General features: G+C 45.1%; 1 protein-coding gene across 2 annotated transcripts; it reads left to right on the top strand.

Annotated features, from left to right (window-relative positions):
* On the top strand, positions 1-27,302 carry MAB21L4 (mab-21 like 4). Of its 2 annotated transcripts, none has more exons than XM_027875955.1 (5): positions 1-663; positions 18,005-18,230; positions 22,578-22,731; positions 24,511-24,726; positions 26,663-27,302. In XM_027875955.1, the coding sequence occupies exons 1-5, from the start codon at positions 162-164 to the stop codon at positions 26,753-26,755; spliced, it is 1,191 nt and encodes a 396-aa protein (XP_027731756.1). In that variant the 5' UTR covers positions 1-161; the 3' UTR covers positions 26,756-27,302. The 2 variants fall into 2 exon arrangements, with proteins under 2 accessions (XP_027731756.1, XP_027731755.1); XM_027875954.1 differs by having other exon boundaries at positions 2-663; positions 24,373-24,726.
* Positions 27,303-27,501: the final 199 nt, after the last annotated feature.

The raw sequence follows: 27,501 nt of genomic DNA, 5'->3' as shown, positions 1-27,501 counted from the left end.
CTCCGCCCCATTGTACCTGCTCCTCATCCTGGTTCTTGCGAACTTTTCCCTCCCAGGTGCATTCAGGCTCTGCCCCGAGAGAGCACAGTACAGACGCCTAGCTCCAGCTGGCCTCTGACCCATCACTAGAGGAGAGCTGTGTTGGCTGTGTCTCTGCCGCCATGGCAGTGAAGATCTCCCTGTGGCATCATTGCCTCCAAGCTATCCAGTCCCGGGAGATACCCAAGATCCAGGACTACCAGAGGGCTGAGAATGTCCTACTGACCATACTTGACAGGGTCCAGGAGCTGGACTCCAGGTTTCGGGTGGATTACTCCAGGGACCTGGAAGCCTTCCAATTTGCCCTTCGTACCTCTGAGGATGACCTGACTATGGAAGTGCCCCTGTGGGTGGATTCTGACACTCTTTTGGCCCAAGAGACCATAGATGGTCAGCTTGAGGGAAGAAGGATCCAGGAAAACCTTCCCAGCCCAGCTTCCTACACTCTGGGGGTTCCTCGGGATACAGCTAGCTTAGAGAGGTGGATGACTGAGGATGTCTTCAGCCCATCTGAGAGCACTGAATGCCAAGGATACATCCTGCCCAGCAAAGTCCTCAGGCGGTTGAAGGACCTTCTTGTGGCTGCCATTGTCTACTGCAAGCACCACTGTCTCATCATGCCAGGTAGTGTGTGTGTGTGTGTGTGTGTGTGTGTGTGTGTGTGTGTGCACTTGCGCGCACAGAAATCTGGGGTGAATTTCTTTGACATTTCCATAGGACCCTAATCCTAGAGCTGGAAGGCAATTTGGAGGACAGCTGGTCCAGTCTTTTTCTCTTTTTAGGGATCATGAACTTGAGATTCAGAGAGAAGAAAGGTAGCTAGCCTAGGTCACATGGCAAGTATCAGAGTTGCGATGTGAACCCAGTTCCTTTGACTCCAAACTTTGGGGTTCTTCTCACCATCCTTCATTACCTGAGTGTTCCTGGTGCCTGCATCTTTTCAAACTAAGGGCTGTTGGGACTCAGACCAAGTTGACCTGCCAGGCAGCCCACACAATGAGACTCTGTCACTGGCAGCATTATTTTTTCAGGGAACTAGCCCCGGGAAAGGCCATCTGTTGATAAGAGAGGCATTGAGGGGGCAACCTATAGCCATAGCAATGAAGCCGCCTTCAAGCAGGCAGAGCATTACTCCATTCAGACATTCATTTACTTCTGCTCTGAGGTGTGGGGCTGCATCTCGATCTAATGTGAGTGCCAAGTCACTGATGCTGGAAGGGAGGCAGAGGACTTGGGGAGAGCCTCTCTAACAGGGAGGGCTACCCGAAAGGAGGGGGGCTTCCTATCCTCAGCAGGCATTGAGAAGGCTGTTTGACCAATTGCTGGGAATGGTGGGGAGAACATTCTTGCTGAGTTTTATAGTCTGCACAAAATGGCCTCTGAGGTCTCTTCCAACTCTGGCATTCTGGGTTTTTGCTTCTTCGCATTGTGGACTTTGGGGCCAACCATAGTGTGACAGTGACTGACAGGCATTTTTGAAGTCTTACTGTGTGCCGTGCAGACACAAAGACAAATGATGAATGTAGAAACAATCATAAAATACATTAATAATAATATTACTATTGACCTTTATACATCCATTTATTAGCGTTTATAAAGGGCCTTACAGACATGATCTCATTTGATTCTAGTCTCTGGGACACACTCTTTAGGAAGGATTCTCAAGGTCTAACGGGGAGGCAGCCTGGGATTCTGACCACCGTTGTGGGAGGGAGTCCCAGGCAGGCAAAATCACAGATCTTCCCAAGTGTCAGAGTAACCTGGCAGTGGTTCAGTGTCTTTGGTTTTGGCCTTAAGAAAGAAGGGTCACGGGAAGCAATGCCACGCACCAGAACCTGTAATTGGGGATCTGAGTAGGACCCTAAGTGAGGGGGGGATGCAGGGTCGTGAAGGAGAGATGTCGTCATTCAAGGCCCTAAGAAACAAATTTTTGTTATTTTAATTGCCTTTTATTTTTGTTGGCCATTTCTTCTAACACCTTCCTTCTCTCCTTTGCAACCCCACTGAGCTCTTCGTGAGAACGTATAAGCATCTGTAGTCTCTGCCTCTCTGAGATATTTCATGAAACCAGTAAGAAAAGTCGAGGACTAACAGTGATTCTAGCCCTAGGGCAGGGCTCTTACTCTGGGGGCCTAGAGTCAAGAAGATTGAGTTCAAATCTGGCCTTAGATACTTACTAGCTGTGTGACCCTGGCCAAGTCACTGCACCTCTGTTTGCCTCAGTATCCTCAACTGTAAAATAAGGATAATAATAATACCTACCTCACAGGGTTGTGGTGAGAATCAAATGAGATACTATTTGTAAAGTGCCTAGAACAGTGCCTGGCACATTGTAGGTGTTATATAAATGCCTATTCCCTTTCCTTTTCCTTCCATGAACTTGTTTAATTATTTTTGATAATTATTTCACTATGATTGGTTTTCTTTGTAATCTTATTTGTTTTATTTTGTGCATTGAAAAGCATGATTCTGAGAAGGGGTTCATAGGTTTCACCAGACACTGCCAAATAAAATGGTAACAGGTTAAGAACGTTGGAGGAGAGGAATACAGTCTGGGAAAACACTGTCCGACCAGTCAGGGTTAGAAAAGAAGGGGGAAAGGGGGAAGGGGGAGGTACATGGTTTGAAAGAGGAATTGTATTTCTCTTTCACATTGGGAAAAGACAATTTGAGCAAAGCAGACCTTCAGTCTAGTGGCAATGATGGAACACCAATCTCCATATCACTAGGGGTCCCCAGAGGGCTCGTGGGTCTTGTTGGGGATGATTCCAAGCTCTCAACCACATCCTGAGGAATCTCTTCGAGGATCCATTTCTCTCTTCTTTTCTCTTTGTTGCTCTATATGCAACCAAACCACAAATCTGCACAGTCAGGAAAAACAGCCCTGCTGATTTGTCACTATTTGTCCGCTGAAAGCTAACGTACAAATCACCATGAATTTTTATGAATCACCAAAGTCCTGAACTCCCTTCCTTGATGGCCAGCTCATTCCATTGACTTGATTGGAAAGCTCCCCTGCTTACTGGTACGATTGGCTGCCATGTGTTGCCAAGGAGAGAGTGTGTTGGGGGGGAGGTGAGGGAGGACTTTACCTTCTGTCTTGCTTAGCCATATGGGCTGTTGACAGAGCTCGAAGGAATAATGAGGGCTAACATTTATATTGCCTCTCCAGACACTATCTCCCTGGAGCTTCACAACAACCACAGTGAGGGGATCAACAATTATTTGTTAGGTGCTGCTTACTATGGGCCAGGCCCTGTGAGGAAGCTGCTCTGGGTATTCTATCTTACTGAAGATGTAACTGAGGCACACAAAGGTGACTGGCTCAGAGTCGCCCAGGTAGCAGGTAGTAGCCAGGCTGACATCTGAGCCCAGGTCCTTACCCTCTGAATGGGGTGAGATTCATACTCACATCTGTCCTAACTCCAGGCCTAGTGATCTTTCCACTACCCTCCCCCCTACCATGGCCTCTCCTTAAAAACAAAAGTTCTCTGGTCTCCTCCTCTTGTCTTGAAAGCCCAAAGCATCCTTATCTCAGCCCTCTCACCCTTGACTCATCAAACAAACAAACAAACGAACAAAAAAAGCCTTGGCTCCAAGGAGATGAAGGGAGGTCTGGTCTATGCCCACCTGTCCCAGGTGACCACATGAAGCTCAAGGGTGAAATTCCAAGCATAGTATTCTGAAGCCTTCCTTAAAAGTCAAGGCAGCCTACCTCTCAGGGCTCCAGGCCAGCCCCCTGCTTACCTCCCAGGGACCGGAACAACAAGTCTGATGTCTTGTGTGAGAGGCAGGTGGTATCTGGGAGAAGCCTTGGAACCTAGCCAGCCCCTGCCCCTTTCCTGCCTCTCTGTGCCGAAGCTGCTGGGAAAGGAGATGGGCTTTGGTGCTTAGACTTTAGTCACAAAGTCACAAATCCAGAGCTCAAATATGATGTTAGATACCATCTGGTTCAACACCCTCATTGCACAGATGGCATAACTGAGGCCCAGAAAAATGGAAGCAGACTGAGATAGGAGAGGGCTCAGTTTGTGTGTGTGTGTGTGTGTGTGTGTGTGTGTGTGTGTGTGTGTGTGTGTGTGTGTATCCTGGGCAACTAGAATGGCTCGCTGGATGGAATAACAAAGTTGGAGGCAGGAAGAATCGAGTTCAAATCCTGTCTGGGACACTAACTGTGAGATCTTGGGCAAGTCACTTAACCTCTCAGCTTCAGTTTCCTCAACTGTAAAATGGGGATAATAATAGCTAATATTTCCCAGCCTGATTGCAAGGATCAAATGATACAATATTGGGAAAGCTCTTTGCAAACTTTAAAGTGCTATATCTATGCTAGTTGCTATCATTATTATTATTGTTATTATTGAAGGTACTTTAAATCCTTGCCAACTGCCTGATGGATATGACATATCACATAGACAGCAATCAAAGCTGAACTAATCCATGATACTGTTCTGTAAGATAATAGCTCACATTGATATGAAACTTTAAGGTTTAAGAAGCACTGTACAGACATTATCTCATTTGATTCTCATAACCACCCTGTAAGGTAGGTGCTGGAATTATCCCCATTTTACAGAAAATTGAGGCAAATAGAGGTTAAGTGACTTGCCCAAGGTCACATATCTAGTAAATGTCTAAGGCAAGATTTGAACTCAAGTCTTCCTGGTTCCAAGTCCGGTGCTCTATCCATTATGCCTCCATTAGATGATGGTATTGGCCCATGACATTGATTTCAGTGCTTCCAGGACTCACTGGATGTATGTCTAGGGCAAGTCTCTTGATCTGTCTGGGCCTCAGTTTCCTTACCTTAGAATGAAGAAGTTGGGTTAGGTTATTAGCATTGTTCCTTCCAGCTCTAAATCTGGGCTCATAACCTTTGACTTCATTGTCCTCGCTCCATTGACATTGATAGCAGCCCATCTATGACTTACTAGCCAGTCCGAATCTTTGAGATAGGTGGAGGCTTGGGCCTGGATTGGCTACTGGTGATTCATTCTTGGACCATTGTAGCTTTTGAAGACCATCCATTAGCTTAGGCTCTGAAGCAAGAGAGTGAAGAGGACAGGACAAATTCAGAGAAGAAAGTTAGCCACTTTTTCTGGAGTGTTGGCTATGTGTAAGGAGTGAGTGGCAGATACTGCCAAGTTATGGAGGGTCGTGAATGCCAGATAAAAAAGCCTGGACTTTGTTGGATGTAGTCCACTCTCTAGACTGTGAGCTCCTCCAGGGCAGGGGCTGAGCTTGGACGCAGGACAACCTGCAAATTCTGTCTGTGCCATTTACTAGCTGTGTGACCACGGGAAGGTCATTTAACTTCTCTGATCAGTTTCTTCATCTGTAAACAGGAGATATTAAAAATGACGCTTTCTTCACAGGGTTCTTATGATGCTTATATGAGATGATGTCTACGAAGTGCTTTGTAAATCTTCCAGTACAATTGCAAATGCCAGCTATGAGCCCTAGCACAGCCTAGAACACCACTGTTTTGTTAAGTCATTTTGGTCATGTCCAACTCTTCATGACCCCATTTGGGGTTTTCTTGGCAAAAATACTGGAGTGGGTTTGCCATTTCCTTCTCCAGTTCATTTTACAGTTGTGGAAACTGAGGCAATTGATGAAGTGACTTGCCCAGTGCCACACATCGGGAAGTGTCTGAAGCCAGATTTGAACTTAGGAAGAGGAGTCTTCCTGACTCCAGGCCTGCCACTCTATCCATTGCTGCCACTTAGAACACCAGAGGCATTTTATACATGTTTACTGAACTAGGTCGAGTTTGTTGGACAATGAGGAGCCATGAAGATTCTTAAATGGGGGATGGCATAGCCAGACCTATGCTCTTGGAAGGTTAAACTATCAGCTGTGTGTAGAAAATTGTGGCTGGACACTCATCCAGGGGAGGAGAACTATACTCTTGGGAAGGGGCCGTGGTGGAAGAAATGGAAAGGAGGAAACAGATTCGAAGATTCAGAGACCAGTTGGGTGTGTAGGAGATCCTAACCTGCAGATGTCTCTGTCCCTTTCTGCTTATCCTGGCATCTTTACCAGTATCAATGTCGAGGCAAGAGCTTTGTGTGTGATGCACCCCACCTTTGTGCAATGTCTCTGCGCGCTCCTGGTGATGGACTGATCCTGCTGGGCCTAGCACTCTTTCTGCTCTGTTCTTGAACTTGTTGGGATGTGGGTTCCACAAGACATTCCCCAGATGACTAAGAAGTATTGACTGTTCCAACTCTGAGTAAGGCTTTTTGCTAGTGAAAATTCCAAATTTCAGATCATCTCTAGTGATGTGACGTTCTCTACGGGTGCCCCCATCTCCACTCCAGAACATGAGATGTCAAGAGGAATGAATGAATGAATGAATGAATGAATGAATGAATGAATGAACAATAGGTAATGAAGAAAACTCCTATTTCTATAATGTTTTAAGGGTGACAAGGAGTTTCTTCACTGAAACCCCTTGAGGCAAGTAAGTAGGTACCACAAGTAGAAGAAACTCAGTAAAGACAGTTAATCTAGGTTGCCCAGTGGGTAGTGCACTGGACCCAGAGTCAGGGAGACCTAGGTTCAAATCCTGTCTCAGACACTTACTAGCTGTATCACTCTGGGGGAGACACTTAACCTGCCTCAGCCCCAGTTTCCTCATCTGTAAAATGGGGATAATAATAGTATATACTCTCCAGGGTTATGGTAAGGGTCAAATGAGGTGACACATGTAAAGTGCTTTGCGAATCTTAAAATGTGACCTAAGTGTTAGCTACTATAAGGTAACTGAGCTTCTGAGAAGTCCGGTGACCTGCCCAAAGCCACACAGCTTAAAACACACTGGGAGGAATTCAGAGCTAAAGCTTCCAAGGTTCTTCTCACTAACACTTTTGTTGTAGGAGCAGAGATGAGCATAGATCTCTTGCTCAGACCAGTGGGGTCAGCTTTGTGGGAAGAAAGAAGTTCAGGTAGCTTTGCTGCCTTCCAAAAGGTGGGGGGACCCTAGAGTGAAAGGAGCCAGCTTTGAGTGACCCCATGATGTTTGCTGCATCTATGACCTTGGGTTAACTTTGGACTTTGGTGTCTTCATCTCCAAACTGAGGAGTTTGGACTCACTGGCAGCCAATAAGTGAATGAAAAAGCGAATGGATGAGTCCCCTTCTGGCTCCTATCTATGGTCTTTTTGTGTCCTTGTGCCCAGGATGTGTTTGGAAGATATTTTCATCTTTTAGACAAGGAAAATGACTTGGAATTCAAGTATCTCTAAATGTTGCTTCTTTGGAGCTGGGAATCTTGGAGCTTTCCCTGGCACCATCTAAAATTTGGAAATGGAGACAGCAAGGATATCTCTTTACTTTCTTCCAAATTCCGCTTTTCCCCTCATTGTGAGATAATATTCCGTACCTAGGCCACTCACAAGTTTGTGTGTGGGAATGATGACCCTCAATATGGAAAGGGTTTGGGGTGAGATAGTAAATGAGTAAAGCAGAGCTTTCTTTAGAACAAGGCCAGGATTTGAAGTCAGGAGACCTGGCTCCAACACATTAGCTGCAAGACCATAAGTGAGCCCTAAAACACATGGAACCTCAGTTTCTTTATCTACAAAATGGGTACAATACTACATGGTACTATTGCTGTAAGCAGAAGGTCTCCCTAGATCTTAAAGTGCTGTAGAAATGTGATTTGTTTTTTCGTACTGTTCAGTGGATAAAGGGCTGGCTTGGGGTCAGGAAAACCTGGCTCAAGTGCTGTTTCTAAGACATCCTGGCTGGGTCATCCTTAATGAGTCACTTAACCTCTCAAACTTCAGGCAACTCTCTGAGATGCTAAGTTGCAGAAGAATGGCCAATTAAGAAATGACAAAGCATTTATTAAACACTTAATGGTTGTCTGCCACTTTGCTATGTTTGCTGGAGATCCAAGGAGAAAGAGCGAGACAGTGTCTGATGCTAAGGAACTCACACAGCAAAGGGTGGGGGAGGGGCAGAACAGCTAAGAGTTCAAGTGGAGGGCAGACAGAAAGGGCTGTATGTCTAAAAATGGTGGAGCAGATCTCAAGGCCCAGGGATATGAAGGGTGGAGCAGTAGGGCAGATGGGAAGGCCCAGTGGTCTTCCATCTCACCAGAAGGATGTTTGATTTCTCCAAGTCATCCAAGCTCATCTCTTCCCTCCATTTGCCCTATGGATGGAGGATGGGAAGAGACAGAGGAGACAAATGAAGTCCTCCTGGACTCCTTCCACCCAATCATCCCATAGATTTGGGCTACCCAGAAATCAAGTGAAAGGAAGGAATGGGGGAAGGGCCACCCACTGCCCAGCCACCCCTCAGGGTATGGTCAGGAGAAATACAATGAGAAGGGCTTGCTGATGGCTATTCTAGTCTGTTTTCCCTGAATGCCAATCTGTAACAGTGAAGGGCTTACCTATACAACTGGATATTTTCATCTTGTTAGACACGACTAGAGTCACCTATACAAATGACATTACAGATTCAGACCCTCCCCCAAACAAAAATCTGTATAAATAAAACCAGCTTCCAGCTCTTTTTTTTGTCTCCACTTCCCTCTCTGATAGCAAGGAAATAGATTTCAAAATGGTCAAAATGTCCCTCTTCCCTGCATTTCTCTTCATTTGGAATTTGCCATCCAATCCAATAAGCATTTATCAAGTAACTATGTGATAGGTGGTAGCTGAAGATACAAGGAGAAAACAAAATTGGGTCTTTCCCCTCAAAGATCACCCCAGATGGATTATGATGAATATGCCAATTCACTCATTCCACAAACCCTTATTAAGTGCTGACTAGGTATAAGACATCCTACTACCCTCACTTATCTGCATATGGCCAGGCAAGCCCCATATATGATAACTTGAGGGGAGAGAGAACATTAACAACTAATGGAATCAGAAGAGGCTTCCTGTAGGAGGTGGCACCTGGTCTGGGTTCTGAAGAGAGCTAGGGATTCTAAGAGGCACAAGGGAAGGGAGGAGAGCATTCTAGGCACAGGGTGGAACATTCACTGGGACCAACAAAGTCCCTCCTCGGTTTCCCTTAAGAGTAACCAACCATTTATTCCCCTGGTTGGCTTTTTGCTATCCAGGATACACCCACTGCCTTCACTCGGCTCCACCTTCTGTCTCTATCAGAAACATCTCCAGCTCTTTACACACCAGAAGCAGACACACATGAAATACCTGAGGTGTTTCCAGATATTGGGCGGATGGATCAGCCTGAGGACAGGAGGTGCGTCCTTGGGGCTGAAATGCAGTAATTAAAGGAGTCAGCAGTGTGGAGGCAGAGAATTTCATTTTGCCCTTTCTGCCTCCCCATTTCATGGAATTTTATCATCAGAAGGGACATTAGCAGTCTTCTAGACTTATCTCATATTTACTTTGACTTTTGGAGACTATTTCCAGTAATGGGAAGCTGACCTTCTCACAAATAGTCCATTCAAATTTTAATTGGTATTGAGCTAAAATCTATATTCATGATAAAACTTCCACCTATTGACTCTAGTTCCTACTTTCTGGAAGTGAATAGAATCTATCTAAGCTCTTTTTGACAAGAAAACCCTTCAGGTATTTGAAGGTAGATCTAAGGTGCCTCTCCTAAGACTACTCTTTTCCAGGGTCCTCCAGATGCTTCTCATATAACACAGTTTTGAGGCTCTCCCTCAGCCCTCCCTGCTATCTTGGTCCTCATTCTCTGGAGTCGCACCCTCTTAAAATGTATTGTTCAGAATAGGACACAGTCCTCTAGGTGTGAGCTGGCCAGATGAGCGCATAGTAGAGTACAATCTTCCTTACTGTGGCTACTAGAATTCTGGTCATCCTATTTAAGATAACTTTTTGGGAAGCCAAATCAGATTGTTGACTCAGAATCTTACAGTAGGAAGGAAAGGTCTTCTAGTGCAATTGTCTGGTACATAGTAGATGCTTAATAAATTATGACTTGACTTGATGTGAGAAAAAAATCCCTCTATATCACACTCAATAAGTGACCATCCAGCCTCTGCTTAATGATTTGCAGTGAGTAGGAAACCACTACCTTGAGAAGGAAGAATCCACCAAGGAGTACGTATTAAGCCATGTGTACTAGTTTCCAGCAAGAAGATTTCTTCCTCCCTTCACACCACCAACTGAGTGGAAGCTCCTTGAGGACAGGGAATATTTACTTTGTATCCTTAGCACCCAGCACAGTAGGACTTTACATCAGTTCCTAGACATAGCAGAGAGCAATTAAGGGACTTGTTCTTGAGGGAGCCCAGCCACCTGTACAAAATCGTTGCTTCCTTTTCTAGATGCTCAAGAACCATCTCTTTAGTGATGTGTTTTCGAATATTCTCAGAATAGAAGTCAAGCCCACTAGCCTAAGGCCCCACACTCTTCATTTTGGGGAAATCTCAATAACATTTGCTGTTCTCTCCTTTTATGGTCCCTATCCCCTCTTCCATGATTTTTCAGACATCACTAGAAATGGCTGAGTGATCACAGCGGCCAGTTCTTTCAGTTACCAAAGACTTCATTCATCTGGATCAACTGACTTGGGTTCATCAAGGACATCTAAGTGCCTCTTATTTTGGGTATCAACTCCTGGTCACCCATTTTAGTTTGGTCATTTTGGGGGCAAAAGGTCATTCTTGGCAAATAAAACAGAAGCAAAATAATGGAGCAGCAGTTTTCATCCACCCCAGGCTCAGTCCCTGTCCCATCTTTGGCCCTTCTCTTTCCTGAAATATAGCTTTTAAAACACCCACATCTCTTTTTTTTGTTATCATTAGCCTTCCTTGTGGGTCTTAGCTCATTGAACGAAAGAGACAGCATTTACTAAGAGCTTACCATGAGCCAGGTACAGTGCTAACTGCTGGGGGTACAAGTATAAGCAAACAAGACAATTTCTGCCCTCAAGGAGCTTACCTTCTAATATATTGGGGAACATAATGTATAAAAAACAAAATGCATAAAAAAGGGAGCCAAGACTAGGAAAGAGAGTTTGGTTCTAGTGAGACAGAGGGATGGTGAGTTGATATATATGATACGCCCTTTCCATAAGTAATGGCACCATTGACTGATTACTGTGCTCAGGCAAAGAGGGTCAATGTGTGTGGGGGTGGGGGTTGGAGATATATGTGTGGTGGCACATTTAGAGGGTAGGTGGATGGACAACTGAATGGCCAGATGGAAGGTGAAGGTGAAACATGATTTGCACTCATTAGGTCGCCCTGGGAGATGAGGGTACTAGGGCCCAGGGAAGGGAAGTGATTCACTCACATTCACACAGCAAGTGAGAAGCGGACCTGGGAATCTAACCCAAGTCTCTGAACTCTTAGGTTCAAGCAATGCCCTCTATACTAGTTTGTCTCCTCCTCCAGCCCCAATGTCTCCTGGATTGCAGAACTCCTTACTATAAATATATAGCACTTTCTTGCTCATTGCCTGAAACTGGCCCAGAAACCAGAGCATCGTGGGTCACATTTGGGCACCCAAATCTTGCTTGGAACTCTTCCTCAAGACCCTTCAGATCTCTAGCCCTAGGTAGAGTCCCTCCTCTACCCCATCCCAATCACCGTCTCCTCTCAAAATCCCAATAACAAAGGTTGCGTGATCAGCAAAGGTGCCAAGCTGGGTGTGTGAAGGCTTGCTGACACTGCACTGGCCCAGAAAGCCAGTGTCCCCTCCCACAGGCCCAAATCAGGAGCCAGGATCCAGCCTTAGGTTTCTGGGGAGCAGCTGGAGTGGAAAACCAAGAATGGGAGGGGCTGGAGCACATTCTGGGGCAGGGGGTGTTCCTGCTGAACCTGGCACGCAGGGCTTGGAGTGGATGCAGGGGTGTCCCCTATGCACCCCCATACAATATGAGCCCTTCATGCTCCAGGACTCCATTAAACCCTAGTGCAACTGGCCCAGGTGCTCATCCTGAGCAGGCATCTCTAGGGATGGGAAAGGAAGGGGAGTTTCAGCTAGAATAATTTAGGTAGGCAGCTAGCTATAAGTGGGCTCTCAGTACGGTAATATTAGCTGACATTTGGAGAGCTCTTACAGGTTTGTAAAACAAACCCAGCCCCCAATTCACTATACCACATGGCTATAGCGTTCCTCACCTAGTTTGGGTGCGTCTTGCATGAGGACCCTGGAACATTAGTGCTGACCTGGCATGAGTACCTCTAAATATCCCCACCACCACCACATCCACCTACCATGATAGAACAGGAGCAATTGTTGCAGGGTGCTACTGGACATGAGGAACCTTGAGCCACCCCCCACACTCCCACAGCACCAACCTATGCTGGTACAGCCCAAGACTCTGGGGGCAGGTGCCCCAGGTACAATGATTTGGGACCCAGCTATGAGCTCTTTGGGCGTGGAGGATGTGGCTTTTTGGAGGTGGAGGGGAACTCTTGAGACCTCTCTTGCTATTATCTCCTTGCCAGGGACTTTTATTTGCTTTTGATGCCTTGTGGATTGCTTTTACCTGGGGGTTAATGCATATATTTTTATTAAAGGAATTTTTTATCTGAACCCTCAGGCCCTGAGTGATCTAGTGTATCTAATTTGGAACCTAGATAGGACAATCATACACTGAGAGTGTGGCTACTGCCCCTCCAAGTGTAGACTGTTTGGATCTACCAGCTCCCCTCCCATTATCTGGTGGCTGCAAATACCCAAGTGGGAGTCCTGGTACAAACAGACGCCCTCCCCTGAGGCTGCTGCCAAAGAGCCTAACCTGAGGGCATCTCCTGTGGGCAGCAGCCTGGGCACTCCCTTCTATTTCACAGTGCCCCAGTTTGCCTACAATCCTGCTGTAAAACTTGGACAATTATTTTAAACTCTCAAGGGAAGTGGAAGGAAACGTATTTCTGAGCAACACGGTGATTAGCTGGCCAATATGGTGCACCCAGAAACCTGGCAAAGCTGTTGATGTGGATAGTGGAAAACATCAACACCTATCAGACAAAGGAGAGTGAGCAGGGCAAAATGGCAAATGGATTCAACTCCATTTTATGTAGGACCACAGACTCTAGAGGGCTGCAGGGGCCATCAGACGCCATTTAGTGCAATCTAGCATTAAGCGCCTGCTGTGTACATCACTCTATGTGCACTGGGGGGAGAACTAAGACTGGAGGTACAGCTATTGACCACTCCCTGGGGAAAAGAAAGGACAATGTAAGGAAAGGGAGAGGTATTGAGTAAGGCATGGCTGCTAGGGGATCATTCTTCAAAACATCTTGAATTTTCTTTGCTGCTGTTGAACTGGTCACTGCTGAGGACAGAGGCTGGAGGCAGGGAGAAAGGATTTGGCTATTGGTGGGGAAAGAGTGTGCCTTGGAATGATCTTCTCTGTGCTCCTTAAATTGTGGGTCCCTGAGGCACAGCCCTTAGTCACCTTGACTTAGTTACAGTTTTGGTGAAGGGTTTAGTGTGGGGATTCCCTGGTGGGGAATCACAGAGGAATTCTTGACAGAAGAAATCTCTGAGTCAGGCTTTAAAGAAGGGCTCAGTATCCAACAGGTGGAGTCGGGAGTAGGGCGTCATTTTAGGACTATGGAAAAGAGTAAGTCACGAATGGAGGCTGGAAAGTGTGGGGACATGTAGAGAGGAGAGAACATAGTTGACTTTGGCTGGAGTATCTAGTACATAGAAGGGAGCGGTACATGGCATGACTTCAAAGGATAGGGTGGCAGCAGATTGGGGAGAGCTTGGGGCTAACATCATGCACCATCATGGTGTAATAAGAAAAGTGTGGGACATAGGAGGCCCTGACTTTGCCTCGCTATATGATCCTGGATGTCACCTCTCTGAGGCTCAGTTTCCTAACTTGTCAAAAGGTGATAAGAACAGCACAGACCTTATAGGACTGCTGGGAGGTGGACTAGAATCTTTGTAAGTCTTGAAGAGCTATAAAAGCTCAAGATATCATTAACAAGCATTCACTCACATAAATCTGCAGACCTGAGTGCTGGAAAAAAAAACAGGCATTATTTGGGAGACCCATCTCTGTGAATGTTACTGAACATTTCCCCCAATGCCTGGCAGATGATGCACCTTACATCCTTAGCCAGGATTAGTTACATTTAACAATAGCATATTAATTTTCTATTTATCTGGGCATCAATCATAGGAGTCAGCGTGCTAGACTGGTGGTTAGGAAGCTGGCTCTGAAGCCGGGAAGTGCTGCCTGTGCCATGTACTGGCCATGTGACCCTGGGCCAGTCACTGAACTTCAGCTTGCTCATTTTCCTCGGCAGCAAAGTGAAAATAACAACACTCGTCACATAGGGTTGTTGTGAGGACCAAACGAGATAATTGTAAAAGGGCTTATCTCAGTGCCTGGCACATAGAAGGTGCTTAATAAATCCTTCCTTCCTTCCTTCCTTCCTTCCTTCTTTCCTTCCTCCTTCACACAGGGTGCAGGGCATTGATCTCTACCGATGAATAGAAAGTCCCATTCCAATGGGCTTTGGGGCTCAGGTTACACACACACACACACATACACACACACACACACACATTCAAGGTAACTTGGGAGTGAGTGGGAAGGTACTAGAAGGTGGGAGAAGGAGAAAGAGAAACAACAGATTCAAATGGTTCTAAATTAATGACAATATCAACAACTATACATGTATATCATCCTTTACATAACTCGTCTCATTTGATTGTCACAACAACTCTGTGAGGTGAGAGGAAAGATATGATTATTTCTATTTCACAAATGAGAAAACTGAGACTCAGAGAGGTTAGACCATTTTGCCAGGCTCACACAGCTAGTAAGTGTCTGAGGCAGGGATTCAAATATGAAAGGGCAACTTTACTTGTGCCTTCTAGTGGTTCATCTGGGAAGCATCCATCAGCCAATCAACAAGTACTTGTTAAACACCTACAGTGTGCCAGGCACTCTGTACTGGGCACTGGGGATTCATAGAACAGAAAAAGTTTCCACCCTAAAGCAACATAATCTGTTAGTATTTGGGTCTACTTTCTTCCTGTGTCCAAGCACAACCATCTGCCCTGTTTCTTTGGAATGCATCCAACTCAAATGAACAAACCTTTATGAAGTGCCTACTATGTGCAATCTTCTCCCTGAAAGGGGTGGGGGTGGGATTGAGGCCAACACACAGAGGAAGAATGTTTTCATTTAGTCACCACCAGAAGAAAAATCCATTAATTAATTGGGAGGAAGGATACCCAGGCTCCTTTGGGAACATTCCGTGACTAACAGGACAAGAAAGGTAAACTAATGAGTTCAGAAAAAACAACACCTAAAAAAGGAACTCTGGGAAGTTTCAACTTCAGAGAAAAACAAGGCAAAAAAGACTGTGCAAAGAATACTGTACAAGTTGGCTTTGGTTTGAGGCCAAGGAGAAACTGACACCCATCTTCATCATGGCTGACATCGTGGCTGTTAATAATTACCATCCAGATCATACTTTTATACATCAGTGGTTTCATGATTCCCAGAACCCAGCATAGGTCCTGGAACATAATAGGTGCTTAATAAATGTTTATTGTAATTGAATGAAATCTCATCCATTTGGGTTTTCCCTTCATTGCTACAAATCTTATCCTTTGTCTATTGCCTCCCATGACACCTCCATTAAAAGTCTACTCAATGATCTGGGAACCTACCTCAAGTTCTTTCAATAATCTGTGGGTACCAGTGAGGCCTCAGTCCATTAATCTGTTATCCTTTATGCTCCTTCCGTGATGGATCTACCTCTTTATCCATTCATTTATGCCACAAATGTTTCCCTATAGGTCATTTTTCACATAGAATTGAAGCTCCTTGAGGTCAAGAACTGTTTCATTTTTATCTTTGTGTCTCCAGAACCTGATACAGTGCCTGGTACCAAGTCCATAAGTAAGAACTTGATGAATTCTCATTGATTTCTTGTACCCAAATCAGAACAAAATATCCTTCCTGGTTGCCACTGCTCTGTCTTCCCCTATTAGAATGTAAGTTCCATGAAGGCATAGAATATCTATTTGTTTTTTTTTTTTAATCTGTATTCTCACCGCTTAGCATAATGACTGACACATAGTAAGTATTTAATAAATACTTTATCATTCATTCATTTTTTTTTACTTTATTCATTCACTTATTGATTCTTTCATTGTGGGAAATATTCCATAGCCAGCTTATGGCCACTGTGGACTTCTCCATTCCTCTTTGGGTGACCTTCCTTGCTGATTCTTCTGAGATAGTGGTGGTGTTCCATGAGTAAGAGCCTCACAGGATCATATAGCTTCCTACTAATAACAACATATTGCCTACAGTGAACTCATGAGAACACCATGATGGTTCTGGTTAGACTAATCAGTTTGGCCCGATGGATAATTACCAGAGCTTCATACCATGATGTGACACTCTGAATTGATGGTAACCAGACAAAGTTAGAGGCAAAGACTGGTTGCCATAGGGTCAGGGTTGGTTTCATCAAGAAAAGATAAACTATCCTCCTAATAGAAAAGTGACCAAAAGAGATGAACCATCAGTTCTCAAAAGAATGGAAAACTCTTGGCAGCCTTCTGAAAGAATGTCCCAAATCATTAATAATAAAAGAATGCAAATCAAAATAACCCTAAAGTTTCACCTTATGTTCAGTATATTGACAAAGATGACAAAAGATGGAACTAATACTGTTGGAGGGGTTGTGGAAAGAGGAGCACACTAATGCATTGTTGGTGGAGCTGTGAATTGGTCTAACCATTCAGGAAAGCAACTTGGGAACCATTTAAATAAAGCAGCTCAAATGTCCATACTCTTTGACTCAGAGATTCCACTGCTAGGCATATATTTCAAGGAGTTCAGAAGACTTCAAGGAAGGCTCTTTGTACATTAAGATATTTATAGCAGCATTTTTTTTTCTGGTAGCACAGAACTGGAACAAAATTGGATTTCAGGTGAAAAGAGGTTAATCGAATTTGTGATACATGAATTTATTGTGGTGTAAGAAATGATTAGCATTATGAGTTCTGAAAAGCATGAAAAGACTTATATGAACTGAGGCAAAGTGAAGAAAGAAGAACCAGGAAAGCGATATGCATAATGGCTATAACAGTGGAAATGGAAAGAACAGCCACAAAACAAGTGAAATCCAAGGTTACAAAGTCCTAAAGACCAAGTTGGGCCCCAAAGGAGAGAGATGAGAAGAGCCTTCCCCCAGCTCCTTTGCACCCAATCTTGTTTTGATGTGTTGACTGGTTTTTCTGACTTTCCCCCTCCTACTCCTTAAAAAAAAACAAACCAGAAAAATCTTTGTTATAAGGGTTAGGTTTCTGTGAAGGAAGGGAAGGGGTGCAGGGGGAAATATAGACAATGTTGAAACAAAAGATATCAATAAAACCTATTTTTAAAAAAGAAATGAACTTTCCTGTGAGGAAAAAAAATAGGGGAATAACTATAGTAGGTAGCAGAGGACTGAGCCTAAGGGATGGATGGAGGCGAAACTGGACAAGGTGGGAAAGAAAGAAAAAAGAGAAAGAAAAGGAAAGAAAGAGAGGAAGGGAGAGAAAGCAAGAGAGAAATAGGAAGGAAGAAATAAAGGAAGGGAGAGGGAGAAGGAAGAAAGGAAGAAGGAAAGAAAGAAAAAAGAAAAGAAAGTACTAGAGGAAGAAAAAAGGAACCCAAATTCTGAGTATTGTAACAAATAAACAATTTCTGGTCCCAGAGAATAGAAAGTAAAACAGGGCTGCTTCTTCTCAGAAGAAAGATGGGGGCTACAGATACAGAATCTTGCATACATTGCCAGAAACCACTTTATAACTTGCTTTTGCTTGTGTTTCTGTGGACTATTTTTCTTTGTTTTAAGGAAGGTAAGTTTTGGGGATGGAAGAGTATATATAGAAATGGCTATGATGTGTGAAGGGCATCAATAAAATGGGTGTACATCTGTGTGTGTGTGTGTGTGTGTGTGTGTGAAAGAGAATTCTTTGCATTTAAGGCTAGCCACTATTGTTCATTTCTGGTGCCCGTCCTTGTTTCAGGCTCCCTGAATGCAGACAATTTAAAGGAAGAAGATCTCCACATGTCCTTACTGGTGTCCAGTGGCTGGAGAATGATCAGGTTCAACATCATTCCTGTGGTGAAGAAGAACCATAAAATTCTTCATCTTCAAAGGAAGCGCCTGGCCCGGGGGTTCCCAGATGGCAGCTTGGAGAAAGTTCAATGCCAAGGAGCCGATCTTATACCCTCAAGTTCCCATCATTGGCGGTACATGCAGTTCTACTATCTTTCTATCCCTCCCCTCCGCTGTCTCCCAGTGCACGGAGACATCCTAGAAGAAGGCAGCAGGAAGCTCTACATCTTATTAACATGCATCCTGAAGTAGCCAGGTGGTGTCCTGGGTAGAGTACTGGTCTTGAGGTCAAAAAGACTTGAGTTCTAATCTGACTTCAGTTACTAACTGTGTGAAACTGGGCAAGTCACTTAACCTCTATCTGCCTCAGTTTCCCCATCTGTAAAATAAGGGTGATAATAGCACCTCTCTCCCGGGGTTGTTGTGAGCATCTCATGAGATAATAGATGTAAAGTACTTTGCAGCTTTAAATCTCTATATAAATGTTATCTATCCTTATTTTCCTGATGGAAACAGCCATCTTATCATGGGTGCTAATGATCATTTAGGTTCAGTCCAATCTGGGACTTCTTGGCCAAAAGATTTGAGATAGAACTGAGGCCTGTGGTCAGAGGGTATAGTGGCCCCCAGTGCTAGCTCCTTACAAAGCTGTTGGAGGGGTAGAGTAAGACCATCAGAGACCACATTAACCAACAGAAGATGCATCTGTGCAAGGCTCCTCATTCACTGGGCAGTTTCCTTACCTGGGGACATCTAGGGCTTCTCTGCTGGACTTCTAAAGGGATCCCAATGATTAGGTCCCATTCCAGGATATTAACATAATTATCATTTGATTCATGTGACCACTCTCATTTGAGGCTCTCAGAGCACTTCAAAAATATTCCTTAAACTGGCCACACCCCTGAGGGGTAGATCCCATATTCTCCTCACCAGACGAGAAAGCCCAGATAAAGGGCGTTATCTATCTTGTCCAAGGTCACAGAGTAAACCAGTGGCAAATTTCAGGTTGGAATTCAAGATCTGCTTAGGGAAAGATGCAGATTAATACAAAAGCCTCCATTCATCCCATTTTATTTTTCACGTTAAAGTCACAGGGGTGGAGAACCTGCAGCCTGAAGGCCACATGTGGCCTTCTAAATCCTTAAGTTCAGTCTTTTGACCAAATCCAAATTTTACTGAATAAATAAATATGGATTCAGTGGAAAGGCCACATTTAAGGATTTAGAAGGCCACATGTGTCCTTGGGCTGCAGGTTCCCCATCCCTGTTATCTAGACAAAGCTACATTAAGGGAAGTCTGGCTTCAAGTCTTGAGGGTGTGACAGTCCCAAGGTCCTCTTCTGCCCTTGTCAGAGCCCATCTGGGGGACTTTGCTCAGTTCTGGGCACAGTACTCGTTTGGCACACAGCCGATGCTCCATAAATGTCCGTGGATTCATTGAGTGATTGCCTGAGATTCACAGTTTAGGGAGGGCATTGATAAGATGGAGATAAAGACAGTAAAAATATGACATGTTTCAATGACCTTTGATGTGAAGGGGCATCGGAGGAACTGGAGTCCTTTAGGGTGAAGACTCAAGTGGAGGGAATGGAGAGCATTGGTAGGAGTCTTAGAGTATTGGAAGGACTGCCATGCTTGGCAGAAGCTGGATGGTTCTGGACGGTCACTGAAAAGATGCCTATTAGGCCAGATGTCAGGACAAACCTTCCTGGCTGTTAGTGGTGCTCCAGGGTGGAATGAGCCACCTTGGGAAGGGGAAAGGTCAACCAGAGTTGGGTTTTCAGGCACCTCTTCCTTGAAAAACTTCCTCGAAAGCTTTTTCTTTTTTCCTGGAAGTCAGAAATGTCTATTCTGTCTTCCCCTTTCTCACTCCCAGGCCTTTTTAGGTCTGCCCATCCCTGTAAGCCCTGAGCTCTCAGCCTCCGCCAAGGGACACCATGGCCAAGACGCTCCTCTGTTAGCTGGCCCCCGGTGGGTGTTCTTCCCAGTAACAGGTCCCTCGTCATTGATGAGTAACACCTCTAGGTGGTTAAGGAGAGGCAGGGAACTGCAGGCAGTGGCTGAAGGGAGATGTTGAGCAGACCCACTGTCCTGACACCAGAAGGGAGATGTGAGGAGAAGGTGGGACTAGATGACCTCAAAGGTCATTTCCAACTCCCAGCCTATGAGATCTGAGAGATATATGGGCTGCCATTCACGAAATGACAGTGTGTAGGCAGAGATTTCCTTGTTAATGACAGAGATTTAGTAATAGTGACTTGGAAGATTATTTAAGTCACACCATCCAACGACTCATTAAAGGATCTGGAAATAATACCTGTGCACTAAAAAGAGGAATGAGCTCGCAGTCACAGAACCTAAGTACAAATTCCTGCTTTGTCACTAGTTGTGTGACCTTGGGCAAATGAAATGAATAATATGATATACACAAAATAATTAAAAACAAGGTAGTTCGAGAGATGGGCAACTAGGTGGTGCAGTGGATAGAACACTGGGCTTGGGATCAGGAAGACTCATCTTCATGAGTTCAAATCTGGACTCAGACACTTACTAGCTGTGTGACCCTGGGCAAGGCACTCAACCCTGTTTGCCTCAGTTTCCTCATCTGTAACATGAGCTGGAAAAGAAAATGGCAAATCACTCTAGTGTTTTTGCCAAGAAAATCTCAAATGGGGTAACAAAGAGTCAGACGCAACTGAAACGACTGAACAATAAGTTTGAGAGAGAGGACAGCACGAATTGGGAATCGAACAAGAAAAATATCATGTAGAAGGTGGGGTTTGATCTGCATCTTGAAGAAAGATATGGCTTTCTGGGGCAGAAGTGAGGAGGGAGTGCATTTCAGGCATGAGGGATAGGATAGGCAAAGGTGTGGAGAACTGAGATAGAGTACAAGGTGTGAGAGAAAGAGTCCATAGGGCTGGATCTCAGAGTGCAGGAAGGAGAGGAAGGTATGATGACTTAGGAATGATAGGTTGGGGCCAGGCTATGAAAGGCTTTAAAAGCTGAGCAGAGGAGTTTATAGTTTATCAATCAGTCAACACACTTGTATGTTGCATGGATTGTGCTAAGCATGGAACATACAAAGAAAAAATTGGGACCAGGTTGTGAAGAGCTTTATATGTTAAGAGAGGAGTAAATATTTGATCCTAGAGGGAAGAGAGAACCATTGGAGCTCACTGTGTAGGAAGAGGGGTTGCCATGGACATATCTGGGATTTAGGAAAATCACTTTGGCAGTTGCGTGGAGGATACATGAGAATGAGGAGAGAGGTGAGGCAGGCAGACCATTCAGAAGATTCGCGGTAGCAGGGGTGAGAAGTGCTTGGGGCCTGAGCTAGTTGCCTGGGCAGCATTCCAAATGGAGATAATGTGAAGGTAGAAATGGGAAGACTTGGTGATTGGTTGGATATGTGGGGTGAGTGTAAGGGAGGAGTTGAGAACACACCAATGTTTCAGGCCTAGGAGGCTGGTGGTGCCCTCCACAGTAACAGGGAAGTTTGAAGAGGGGAGGGTTTGGGGGAAAGATCTTAAGTTCTCTTTAGGACATATTTAGTTTTAGTCAATAAACAGATGTCTCTGAGACATTCAGTTCGGTATCAGAGATACTATAGCTCAAGAGCTGGTTAGGGCTGAATTTATGGGAATGTGAGTCTTCATCGTTCTCTGTACATTACTCAGTACCTTGTTAATTGTCAAGAGAGTGTTGGGCAAAAATGTGAGTAATGTAATGGACTAGCATGCATCTGGGGGCTGGCTATGAATCATTATGACTTTCTGTGCATAGCTGTGATTTCACAGTCACAGGGAACTCTTTATTTGGAAATTCTCTCCTTGATGCAAATCCTCAACTTGACTGTAGCTCACAGTCTCGGGGAGTTGGCTGTGGCATGGAGACATCGAGTGACTTGCCCGGGGTTACGTGGTGAATATGTATCAGAGGCGATTCTGTGAATCTGGGCCTCTCACTGCCTCTATCAACAAGTTAACAGAAAGTGCCCATCCTTTACGTGGTGAGGCGATTCTGTGAATCTGGGCCTCTCGCTGCCTCTATCAACAAGTTAACAGAAAGTGCCCATCCTTTCTTTCCCGGCTTCCAAAAAATAGTCCCTACGAAGGCTTCTTCCATGCATGCTGTCTGTGTCCCTCTTTTAAAAACAGAATGTAGTTTTTTTTTTCTAAAGTCACATCAAATTATTTTGGAAACTTTACCTCTGAAATCACAGCCTGGCCAGGCATTCCTACAAAAGACAACTATCTGACTTAATCTAACTGTTTTCATCTAGTGTGGCCAGTGTCTTCTGTTTGATTTCTCTGTGTGAACTGCTTGAGCCCTCATGTCCATATCCAGGTGCTTTAGGATATTGGTGGAAATAAAATAGAATTTTCAGAGACCTTTTCTTGGACATTTCCCAAGATTCTCAACTACAGGAACACTTTGGATTTTGTTTATTTGTTGATTTCCATATTGCTTTGTCTTTAGGATCTCCACGGACAACCTCGTCACCAAACTCCTCAGCATCGTGGGTTCCCTCCAAGGCTACCGTCTGGACAGCCTCTCTATCTTAGATAGGGTCAACAATGAGAGCTGGCGTGAGGGAGGCAAGAAGGCTGGCCTCACATTTGACCACCTGAAGGTCAGTGCTTGGGGTCATCACGTGCTCTTGAGGCATGGACTGCATGCCTGAATTCCCTCTTCACTTCCTCTGAGGCCCCTGTCAACTCTAGACCTGTGAACAATGTGGTTCTGGGCTAGAGCAGAGATCAGGGCTAGCTTTGTAAAAACTCTAATGGCTCTCTCTAGTTCATTTTATGATAGGAAGATCAATTGATCGATAATCAATCAACAACCATTTATTAAGCGTACACTATGTACCAGACGCTGGAAGACAAAGGCAGAAGTATGACAGCTCACGCCTTTAAAGAGCTTCCATTCTCTTGGGGAGACAATGTGCAAGTCCACATGGCGTAGAGAGAACCAATACAAATAAACACAAGATCCAGAGGAAGGGTGGGGCTTGAAGCAAGAGGGCTTTCATGAGGGGCTTTTCCTGGCTTCCTTCAAGACAGCTCCAGGCCCACCTTCTGCAGGAGACCTCTCTCCATCCACCCGCCCCCAGCTACTAGGGCCTTTCCTCTGAGATTATCCCCATTGTCACCGAATGGTCTTGTATGTACCGAGTTGTTGGCATATTGTCTCTCCATTAGACTGGAAGATCGTTGAGGGCAGGGACTGAGTTTTGCCTTTCTTTGTATGCCGGCTACATAGTAAACGCTTAATAAGTACACTCCCAGGGTGAGTGCAGCCCATGCATGACTAGTAACCAGGACAAAGGTGGAGATGGCAGATGGGAGATGGAGTGATGGATGTGAAGTTGCAGCCAGCCTGGTGGTGCTGGTGTGTGTATGAAGGGGAAGGATGTGTGCTGAGGCTGTAAAGATCCCTAGTGGGCAAGGTTATAAAGGGCTTTAAAGGTCAAGTGGGAGTTTGGAAAGGTCTTTGGCCAAAGGTGAGTTTGGAGCTGAGTCTTGAAGGAATCTAGGGACGCTAAGAAGTAGAGGCCAGGAGGGAGAGCATTCCAGGCGTGGGGCAGCCAGTTTAAAGGCCTGGGGGTGGGAAACTGGATTTGAGAGAGATAGCAAGAAGGCTGGATCATAGTGTATATGGAGGGAAGTAAAGTACAAGGCTGGAAAGACAGAAGAGGATCAGATTATAAAGGTCTTTGAAAGCCAAAATAGAGGAATTTCTATTTGATCCTTTAGGCAAGAAGAGCTTATTTGAATTATTATTATTCCTATATGATTTATTCTTATAGGAACCATTGGGGTTTATTGAGTAAGAAAGTGATATGACTAGATCTGAGCTTTAGGAAATGTCACTTTAGCTGCTATGGAGAGGATGCACTGGAGTGAGGAGGAAAGGAATGAATGAGCAGGCTAGTGCAGTGATCCAGCCGAGAAGGGATGAGAGCTTGAACCAGGTGGCAGCCACTTGTGGAGAGAAGGGAGAGGCTGCAAAGTGTGTCATGGAGGTTGAATGAGGAACCTCATAATGTTAAGCTCCACTATAAAAACCTCACCCCTGTGGCCTAGCCCCAAAGTCCAGGGGACCTCCCTTCCTCTCCTCTCTAGTCAAGCTGAGCAGTGAATGCACGCCACAGGCCAGTCCTGGGGGTTCTGGATTCAGGATTGGTTTCCAGCGCTCTCTTACAGCTTCTTTCCCTGCTCACCTCCTGCCCTTGGCTTTGGACCCTGAGTGGATGCTCTGCTTCACACAGATGGTGCTGCTCTGGGCTACCGAGCTCTTCCCTTCCCCAGAAGACTGGAGTGACCTGGAGGGCTCCGTGTACCGGCTGCTGGTGATCCTGCTCTGCTGTCTGGCCACCAAAAACCTTCCTCACTTCCTCTTCCCCCAGCACAACCTGCTCCAAGGCCACGGTCTTGACCTGAACGCTCTGTACCAACAAGTCGAAAAGTTTGCCAGCCAGCCGGAGCAGTTCCTTAAGATCCACGTGACCCACCTGTTCCCCAGCCCCCCGAGGATAGACAATGGCATCAAGGCATTCCTGCAGCTGCCTGCCAACAACCAGACCTACTGGGATACTGCCTATTTCGATGTCCTCCTGGATAAGGTAGGCACCTTACACCGTGCCCACCAACACAGAGGGCAGGGCCACTGGCCTTGACTTTCTTTCTATTCCCAGTTCTTAGCACCATACCCTGACACATAATAAGCCCTCAATAAGTGTTTGTTGATGGAGTGGGGGACAAGGAAGATCTCTATATAAAGTTTAATGACACTAGTGTTCAGTAATTGAAAATTCTCTGAAATGCTCATTCCCCCAAATATTTTTCACTGCTACCTTAGTTAAAAACAAACCTCTGAACTTAAAAACATAAAAAATAGCATTTTAGCATAGAAGCAGAACGTAAAAAGCAGATTGCCTTTGAAACCCAGAATCTCTATTCCAACGTATTGCTCTTTTTCCAATTCAACACATGACTTTCAAAGCCCCTGCCTGCCTGTCTCTGCCTCCTGCAATTTCTTCTATTCTCTTCTGTGCAATGAAAAACCCCTTTCCATGGCCCTCATCTTTTCTTTTCTTTTTGGCTGTACCTTCTTAATCCCTGTCCCTTAAGTCTCTCCCCTATTTAGAAAAAAACCTATTGAAGTAAATAATATTAATTGCAGCTAGCCCCACATTTATATGGCACTTTAAGGTCTTCCTGACTCCACCTCCCATGTCACCTGATTACTTTGAATAAATTAGCCTGGTCAAGCAAAATAAATACATTTCTGAAAGCGTGTCCACTTTCACAGTCCATCACTGTGTTTGAGCTGGATGCTTCATCATTGATCCTTTGGAATCATGATGGGTCATGGCTTTGACCAGACTTCTTCAGTCTTTATCGTTTATTGCTATTGTTTCACTCTGCACGAGTTCATACAAGTCTTTCCGGGATTCTCTGAAGCTGTCCTTTTTGTCTTTTCATATGAAGGCATGATGATATTCCATGAAGTTCCCGTCCCATGACAGAGACAGCTAGGGGTGCCACAGTACACAGAGTGCTGGGCTTGGCGTTAGATAGATTAAGTTCAAACCCAACCTCAGACACGTACTAGCTGTGTGACCCTGGGAAAGTGATTTGTTCTGTATTTTCTTCAGTTTACTCAACTGTAGAATGGGAATAATGATAGCATCTACCACACAAGGTTATTCTGAGGACCAAGTGAAATAACATTTGTAAAGAGTGCTTCGTACCATGCCTGGCACATGGTAGGTGCTACTGGCTTATGCCCCTTCCCATAATTTTTCCAGCCACGTCCCAACTGAAAGGCACTCATTTTGTTGCCAATTCTCTGCCGCTGCCAAAAGCCCTCTATGTCCCTGTTGCACATCCCTTCCTGACCCTCACAAGTAGAGAGGGAATTTTTCTTTCATCTTTGTTGTTTGTTTTGTTTCGCCTTTACACCTTCAGAGTCTAGCTCAGTGCCTGGCACATAACAGACACCCAAGACAGATGTGCTAAATTGAATCAAAGGAAATCCTCTTCAGGTGTCTCATTGTGTTCTGTTCATGACCTTGGGCTTTCGCAGGCCACACCAACTGAGCGGAAGCTCTGTCAGGTCTGCCTGAGCTGGGGAAAACCCATGTCTGCAGATTCAGGACCCGGGTTTAGTGGGTTCCTCACCAGACTAGTTGGGGGGCTGAAATTTTTGAACACACCAATTCTCGAGTCAGAGAAGTCTTGTGGTCTGCCTTCATGGTGCAACCACCCCACTGACAAATTAGACAACCTTCAGGTCCTGGAGCATGGCAGCATGGTATGACTAGGAATCACTACAGAGCCTGGGGGCCTGGGGCTTATTTTTCCACTCTTATAACTTGGCCAAGTGTAACCAGGCTCCAGAGTGTGGCCGCCCAGACTCACAGAAGCTGTAGTCCAAATGGACAGTGGGCATTCCTCTTGCTTGGATGAGAAATATCACGAGCGCTGTCTGAGTGGAAGTGCACACACACAAGGAAGCTTTGCCTCTCCTCTTTCTCACCCTCCTCTTCTCTTTAGTTCCAGGTCTACAATATTCAAGATAAAGATCGGATTTCAGCGATGCAAAATATCTTCTTGAAGACCAAGAAACTGGAGAATTCTGCAAGCTGAGCTGTATTGCTCTTTTATCCCTGAGAGGTTCCAGACTTTTTGAGATCTTCTCATGAGGTCATTGGGCCTTTACAGGGACCTTCCTCCACTGGGTGCTCTCTCTTCCTCCTCCTCGCCCTCAGACAATGCCTCAGAGCACCATGGGACAAGATGGGAAGGGAATGGCATCCGTTTCCTGGGAGATCTTGGCATTCTGCTTGTTCTCCCAGAATGCAAGAGGTGATGGGCTCTGTATGAAGTTCAGACACGGTGGATCAATATCTCAATGTTGGGCTCTCCCATTGTGACAGAAGTCCACCAGAGCGGTGCTGACAGAGCCACATTCTGTCACACCACAGCGCAGTCCTTGGTTTCTAGGGTTAGTGCTCAGACTTGCTGCTTTTACTTACCCTCACAGAGATTTGGGGTCAACCCCCATGCCACACAAGCGTACCCACCAGTGACAATGGGTATGTGAGCGTGAAGTAGACTTCTCAGGTGACCTTTTAGCAATGGAATGTGACATATTTGATCTAAAATAAAGAAGTGCCAGTGTATGGGATCTGTGGATGGAGCAAGCCTCTGGTTTTCTTTAAGTGTTTACCTTTTTCTCTTATGAGTTTTTCCTTTTGAAATGTAGAGGAGTGCCCCCATGCTCTTCAGAATCCCTCCCCATGGCAGCATTCTAGAAGTAATTCCTAGTTTTCCTATGTGCCTAGACAGAGCTATAACTAACAGCTTTTACATCAAGGCCAGATGGTGCAAAA

The sequence above is a fragment of the Vombatus ursinus genome, unplaced genomic scaffold (genome assembly GCF_900497805.2).
Source record: "Vombatus ursinus unplaced genomic scaffold, bare-nosed wombat genome assembly UNPS02014810.1, whole genome shotgun sequence".
Lineage (NCBI taxonomy): Eukaryota > Metazoa > Chordata > Mammalia > Diprotodontia > Vombatidae > Vombatus > Vombatus ursinus.
The sequence above is the reverse complement of the archived record's forward strand: the minus strand, read 5'-3'. Positions and strand labels throughout refer to the sequence as shown.